General features: G+C 58.2%; 1 protein-coding gene across 1 annotated transcript in view; it reads left to right on the forward strand.

The window, feature by feature from the left end:
• The window catches only part of HADHA (hydroxyacyl-CoA dehydrogenase/3-ketoacyl-CoA thiolase/enoyl-CoA hydratase (trifunctional protein), alpha subunit), a gene marked incomplete at its 5' end in the record, with an annotated part of 18,560 nt that extends 11,610 nt beyond the window's left edge, over positions 1 to 6,950 (forward strand). The window contains 8 exons of the mRNA XM_009084351.1: positions 183 to 354; positions 1,007 to 1,093; positions 2,849 to 2,989; positions 4,071 to 4,139; positions 4,394 to 4,565; positions 5,093 to 5,207; positions 6,009 to 6,154; positions 6,805 to 6,950. Coding sequence (XP_009082599.1) covers positions 183 to 354; positions 1,007 to 1,093; positions 2,849 to 2,989; positions 4,071 to 4,139; positions 4,394 to 4,565; positions 5,093 to 5,207; positions 6,009 to 6,154; positions 6,805 to 6,950 — 1,048 coding nt within the window. The remainder of the gene's footprint in view (positions 1 to 182; positions 355 to 1,006; positions 1,094 to 2,848; positions 2,990 to 4,070; positions 4,140 to 4,393; positions 4,566 to 5,092; positions 5,208 to 6,008; positions 6,155 to 6,804) is intronic.
• Between the last annotated feature and the right edge of the window lie 108 nt (positions 6,951 to 7,058).

Below are 7,058 nucleotides of genomic sequence, written 5' to 3' on the forward strand. Positions count from 1 at the left end.
ACTGACTCAGCAGAGCTGTGTGAGCAGAGCTCTCCTGCTTCCACGTGGAAGGAGGGGCCAGGGTGCAGAGTGACAGTCCTGCTGGCCTGGAGATGGAGTTCTGGGTCCCAGCTCCTGGAGGGAGGGCAGGAGGGATGCCTGTGGTGCACCTGGTGCTCCTGTGACAGAGCTGTCCCTCCTAGGCTGAGCGGCAAGGTCAAGAAGAAGAGCCTGACATCGTTTGAGAGGGACTCCATTCTGAGCAACCTGATGGGCCAGCTGGACTACAAGGGCTTTGAGAAGGCTGACATGGTCATCGAGGCTGTGTTTGAGGACATCAACATCAAACACAAAGTGCTGAAGGAGGTGGAGGCAGTGAGTATTGGTCCTGAGCAGGGTGTGCTGGACACTGCAGAGGTCCTGTGCTATGCTGCAGGCTTGTCCCAGTTCTGTGCTGCAGTTTGCTTCTTGGTGCAGTGACGTCTGTCAGGACATGGGTGAGCATCACTTTTCTGTCCACTGAGGAGTTTTAGCTGAACGGGGCAGTTCTGCCATTCCCTGACTCCTGAGAGCTGCTCCAAAGCAGCTTCCACCTGTCTGAGCTCAGGGATATGACAGGAATGGCCTTTGGTGTCTCCACACCTCACAGAGCTTTACCTGCTGCCACTGCTCTGTCCTGTTGAGGGGCACACTGAGGGGAATAGCTGTGTGGCAGAGGAGCTGCTCTGGGCTGCTCCCTGCAGTGTCTCCTGTGCTCTGACAAACGTGGGAGCCCTGGGACACCTGGGGAGGGTCGGGGAATCAGAGCTGGCTGACTGGAGCTGCTGCTTCACAGTTGGTTTCTAAAGAGAAAACCCAGTTTGCCTTGTTTGCCAGGGTTACAGGTGCTGGTGCTGCTCTCAGGGCTCTGCCTCCAGAGCCTGTGCACTGACACCATCCCTGCCACCCCTTCTCAGGTGATCCCTGCTCACTGTATCCCCTCCCAGGTGATCCCTGCTCACTGTATGTCCCTTCCATCCCCTCCCAGGTGATCCCTGCTCACTGCATCTTTGCCAGTAACACCTCTGCCCTGCCCATCAGCAAGATTGCTGCTGCCAGCAAGAGGCCTGAGAAGGTGAGTCCCCAGGGCCATGTGCCTTGCACAGAGCTGCCTGTTCATGGAAGGGTGGCTTTGGTTTAGGGACCTTCTGCTTCCTCCTCAGGACATTGCACAGCTCATCTTCTGCCCCCGGTGCAAGCTTTGAGCAGAGAGCTTGTGGGAAGGGGGTGAAGGTAGTGACAATCCAAGTGTGATGTTGGTGAGACAGGTCAGGAAGTGTTGGTGCACGTGGGGACAGAGAAGATGTGGAAAGCTGTAGGAAGTTGAGGGTCAGCTTCTTCTCCAGGGAGCAAGGGAGAGGATATAAGGAAACAGCCTCAAGCTGTGCCAGGGGAAGACATCAGGAGGAGCTTCTCCATGGAAAGGGCTGTCAGGCTTTGGAGTAGAGTCACCATCCTTGGAGGTGTCCAAGGAAGGACTGGACGTGGCACTCAGTGCTCTGGGCTAGCTGACAAGGTGGTGATGGGGCACAGGTTGGACTTGATGGGCTTGGAGGCCTTTGCCAACCTGAGTGTTTCTGGGATTCTGTGACTCAAGTTGAAAGAATTCCAGCCAAGAGGACTTCAGTCATTTTGATAAACTGATTAGACATAGGAGGGACTTGCTGTGGAGGGAAAATTTCTTCTCCTCCTTCCTGGAGAAGGCACTAACCCAGCAGCAAAAAGAACCCGTGGCTAGAAGCTAAACTTAGAGGTGTTGAAACCAAAGCTGTGATCAGCTCCTGAAGGGGTGAGGGGAGTTTCTCCCTGACTCCAAATGATCCATGTGAGCAGGGCACCAAGAGAATGGAGCAGAGGTTTGGAGCAGAGGATGACTTCATCCCTTTGCTTGAAGCCTACACAGCACATAAAGTATCTGCGTCCTCAGCCCTTAGCCCAGGTGAGCACAGCTGAGCAGGAACACTGGTCCCTGCACCCCGAGGGAGGAGTGTAGGACCCTGCCAAGGGCACCCTGTGGTACCCAGGGGCTGTTGGAGCTTCCTGACACCCTCCTGAGCCTCTTCCTGCTTTCCTTAGTTGCATCAGAAATGCAAACTGAGTCTCCTTTGTTCATCTTTGCCAAAAACATCCTGCGCAATGGGGAAACTAATAGGAAATTAGTTAACTAATTAGTGTGTTTTCCTTAATTAGCTTTGCAGCCTGCAGCTCTGCAGGGTGCCCCTGGCTCACACAGGCCTTGGTGCCAAGGGGAGCTGCCAGGAGGCATGAAGGTGACATGCTGAGGACGTGGTCACATTAGGGAGTGAGGCACACAGCTGAGTTACCACCACGTAAATGCCACTCCCAGGGGAAGGCTGCACTTGGCTGTGTAATTAGTTTCTGGATAGATGCCTTCCCATCCTTGAACTCACCTCCCCAAAGGAATCAGAGCACTGACAGGCAGCACGCAGGGGCTCGGAACCCAGCAGGAGCAGCAGCCAGGGGGCTGCCCTGCCAGCTCAGGGTACCTGCAGGGCACACTGTGCCTCTTGTCTCCCTGGGGATGAGCTCAGCTGTGATTCCCAGGCAGGTTTTCTGCCAGGCTGTGGAGCACAGAGAGAGCTGGGCCAGTCTTGGTCCTGTAAGCATTGCACCTTGATGCAGGCCGAGGCAGGAGCTGCAGGGCACGCACTGTGTCTGAGGAGAGAGGCAGCGGGAGAGCACTCCCACCAGAGAGGCATGCAGAGTGTAGTGGAGGTCCTGCAGCCCTGCTGGTCTGCCCTCTGCACTTGGCTTGCCCAACAGATTCTTCTGGGAGCCTTAAGAACCCTGAGCCTTTCCTTCTGCCCAGGTGATTGGGATGCACTACTTCTCCCCTGTGGACAGGATGCAACTGCTGGAAATCATCACCACGGACAAGACCTCCCAGGACACAGCAGCTTCTGCCGTTGCTGTTGGCCTCAAACAGGGCAAAGTGGTCATCGTGGTGAAGGTGAGGGAGCACTGCAGGGAACAGGAGCTGGGGGAGTAATTAAAGGGCTCATGCAGTGAGAGGAGGCGAGACGTGGCTGTGAGCACACTGCAATCAGCTGCTCCTGCTGAGAAGGGAAAAGGGAGGTCAGAAGGGGAGAAGTGCCCAGAGGACACCTCATGTGCCCTTCAGAGCAGCCCTGGAGGGCCATGAGGCACAAGTGCAGCCCTCCTGGCAGCAGCAGGAGTTGGCAGTGCTGCCCCTCTCAGCTTCCCACGGGCTGCAGTGGCATCCCAGACGGAGCAGAGGGTGTCACCACCTCAGCTGCCTGGCAGGCTGTGAGGGCAGAGGGTCAGTGAGCAGCAACCCCCCTCTGCCTGGGGTAAATCTTGGTGTGAAGGGGCAGAAATACACATACAAGTGATGTAGATGGGATATTGGGCAGGAATTCCTCCCTGTGAGGTGCTGAGGCACTGGCAGAGGTTGCCCAGCGCAGCTGTCCTGCTCCATCCCTGAGAGTGTTCCAGGCCAGGCTGGATGGAGGTCGGAGCCACCTGGGCTGGAGGGAGATGTCCCTGTCTTTTCCCTCAGGCCTGAGGTTGCCAGTGGTGCTGAGCAGGTCTCTCCAGTGGTGCTGGGAGAACTGGCTTGTCAAACAGTGCTCTGGGCATCCCAGTTGGGGATCCAGTGCTGCTTCCCTGAGCCTCATCCCACCTCAGCTGCCTCCCTGGCAGGCAGTGTGCAGCTCCTCTGTTGCTTCCTGACCCTGTGGGGAGGATCAGAGGTGAATCAACTGGTTTGTGCTGGTTTTCCTCGTGCTGAGCACCCTGTCCCTCAGCCTGTTGGGCTTGCCGAAGCAGCAGCCTGCTTGGAACCTCCAGGCACTAGTTCCAATACAAACAGTGATGGGAACTGCCAGGGAATAAGTTCATGGAAGTCTTCAGACTCTGCTGAGCATTACAGGGGAAAACCCAACTATTGTAGCAGTGAATAGCATTAGAAATGGGGTTTGGGGTGTCTGAATGGCAGCCTGGGCTGTGAAACACAGTGCTGGTGCTGCCCAGAGGCAGCTGGTACTCCCTGCTGCACTCCTCTTCCCTAGGATGGGCCTGGATTCTACACCACCAGGTGCCTGGGGCCGATGCTGGCAGAGGTGGTCCGAGTTCTCCAGGTGAGTGTCCACTAATAGTCATGGAAAAGCTGCTGCTTCCTTGGGCAGGGCTGGGGTCAGCCTGGCCATGGGCAGGAGGGGAGGTGGGTGAGTGGCCCTGGGGCTCATGGTTGCCCCCAGCCTGCTCTTGGCTCCTGTGTCCAGCTGACAGGGCTGGGCACAGCCGAGGCCCCATGTGGCTGAGAGCTTTCTGCCCCACGGGGCCTTGCGGGACCTCACCCCGAGATCCCATCGCTTCCCCTTCTCTCCTGCAGGAGGGCATTGACCCGAAGAAAGTAGATGCCATCTCCACAGGCTTTGGGTTCCCGGTGGGAGGCGTGGACGTGGCCACACACGTGGCCGAGGATCTCGGCAAGGCCTTCGGCGAGCGCTTCGGCGGGGGCAGCATCGAGCTCTTCAAGCTCATGGTGCAGAAAGGCTTCCTAGGTGAGGTGCTAAGCTGATTTCATCCCAAGGGCTTCCCTTTTGCGCCAGGAGAAGCACCAGCACCCATCAGCCTCTCCTGCCTCAGCCCTGGGAATGAACCTCCTCCACAGGCTGCCCAGGGAGGCTGTGGCTGCCCCAACCCTGGCAGTGTTCACAGCCAGGTTGGATGAGCCTTGAGCAACCTGCTCTGGTGGGAGGTGTCCCTGCCCAGGGCAGGGCTTGGGGCTGGGTCAGCTCTAAGCTCCATTCCAACCCCTTAACATGCTATGAGTGGCCAGGATCCCTCCCCCAGAAATGGTGGTGGTGCTTGTCCTCTGGACCTGGGGAAGGCATGAGGGCCTGGCCCGGTGGCTCGGGGAGGTGTCCTTGCCAGGTCCCCTTGCCAGGGGCTGGGGGAGGTGTCCGTGCTGAGGCAGCAGCCCCATGCTCGGGAGCACAGAGTGCTGGAGGGTCTGCTCACTCACAGGGAGATCAGAAGCAAACAGGACACACGGCAGGGTGTGACTGCCTCCTTTTATCCCCGGCAGGTCGCAAGGCAGGGAAAGGCTTTTATGTTTACCAGGAGGGAGTGAAGAACAGGAGTGTGAACTCTGGCATGGAGGAGATCCTGGCGCAGTTTAAGGTGCCGGCGAACCCTGACGTGTGAGTACCTGGTACTGCCAGGGGATGGCTGGTACTGCCCAGCTCTGCTGCCCCTCAGCTGCACGAGGTGCATGAGGTGGCACTGAGGGCACAATGCTCCGAGGGCTGCAGCAGCTCTGCCCTGGAGCCAGGCTGGGAGAGCTGGGGGTGTTCACCTGGAGAGGAGAAGCTCCAGGGAGACCTCAGAGCCACTTCCAGTGTCTAAAGGGGCTCCAGGAGAGATGAGAGTGACTTGGGACAAGGGATGGAGGGACAGGACACAGGGAATGGCTTCCCACTGCCACAGGGCAGGGACAGATGGATATTTGGCAGGAATTCCTGGCTGTGATGTGCTGAGGCACTGGCACATGTTGCCCAGAGCAGCTGTGGCTGCTCCATCCCTGGGAGTGTTCCAGGCCAGGTTGGATGGGGCTTGGAGCAACCTGGGCTGGTGGGAGGTGTCCCTGCCCAGGGCAGGAGGTGGGATGGGATGAGCCTTGAGGTCCCTCCTAACCCAAACCAGTCTGGGATTGTATGTCACTGCTGAACACAGAGGCTGATCCAGCCTTTGCCTTTATTCCAGAGCCATGTGGACACAAACCTGAGCAGTGTGCTCTAGGGGACCCTGCTTGGGCAGAGGGGTTGGCCTCCAGTAGTCCCTTCCAAACTCAGCCATTCTATGGTTCCTGTGTGCCTGGTTTAGATCATGTCACAGAACACAGTCCTGGTGCTCCTGAGCATAGGGACACTCCCAGGGAGACCATTCCCCCCTGGCCTGGCTCTGTCCCCCCTGCCCAGCCCTCACGAGCTCTCTCCCTGCAGCTGCACCGAGGAGGACATCCAGATGCGCTTGGTGTCGAGGTTTGTGAACGAGGCAGCCATGTGCCTGCAGGAGGGGATCCTCAGCAACCCCGTGGAGGGGGATATTGGTGCTGTGTTCGGCCTGGGCTTCCCCCCGTGCCTGGGAGGTGAGTGCTCTGGGATGGGCTCCGTGGATTGCCTTGGAAGCTCAGGGCATTGTAGCTGTGAGGCAAGGCAGGTGTTGAGGCCAGGTTTGAGCTGCAGCATGAGGAAATGGCCCCAGGCTGCACCAGGGGAGGCTCAGGTTGGATATTGGAAACAATTCCATCTTGGAAAGGGCTGTCCAGCTCTGGCACAGCTGCCCAGGGCAGGGGGAGAATCTCCATCCCTGAGGGACCGAACAGGCACGTGGATGTGGCACTTTGTGTGAGTGGTGGCCTTGACAGTGCTGGGGAATGGTTGGTCTCAATCTTACAGGACTTTTCCAACCCAAACCATTCTGTGGCTGCTCCATCCCTGGGAGTGCTGTTCAAATCCACAAGATCACAACAACTTCCATGGCTGATTTTTGATCCCAGCTGCGGGTTGGGGAGGTTAGCAGCATCAGGAATCCAAACCCTCCAATGCTCTGAAAGCACTTTGAGACTCTGCAACATCCATGTCCAGCTCGTCCCCAGCGCGGGTGGGCAGGGAGGAGGCTCCTGGGGTGCCCTGACAAGACCCTGAGGGTCTGCTGTGGAGGAGCATGGATCAGCCAGATCAGTGCTGTCAGCCCTGGTGCTTGTCCCTTGTCCCAGCTGTGTCCCTGTCCCCACAGGCCCTTTCAGGTTCGCAGACTCCTTCGGCGCGAAGCAGCTGGTGGATAAGCTGCGCAAGTACGAGGCCGTGTACGGTGTCCAGTTCACGCCGTGCCAGCTGCTGCTGGACCATGCCAACAGCCCTGGCAAGAAGTTCCACCACTGAGGGCTCCCGGTGACACGCAGCGCTGCGCAGTGCCCGTTCTCCATAGGTTAATCTCCAAAGCTCCGGGGCAGGCGGGCGAGGGAGGCAGGAGGGAAGGGGCCGGAGGGA

This window comes from Acanthisitta chloris, unplaced genomic scaffold, assembly GCF_000695815.1.
Source record: "Acanthisitta chloris isolate BGI_N310 unplaced genomic scaffold, ASM69581v1 scaffold8721, whole genome shotgun sequence".
Classification (NCBI taxonomy): domain Eukaryota; kingdom Metazoa; phylum Chordata; class Aves; order Passeriformes; family Acanthisittidae; genus Acanthisitta; species Acanthisitta chloris.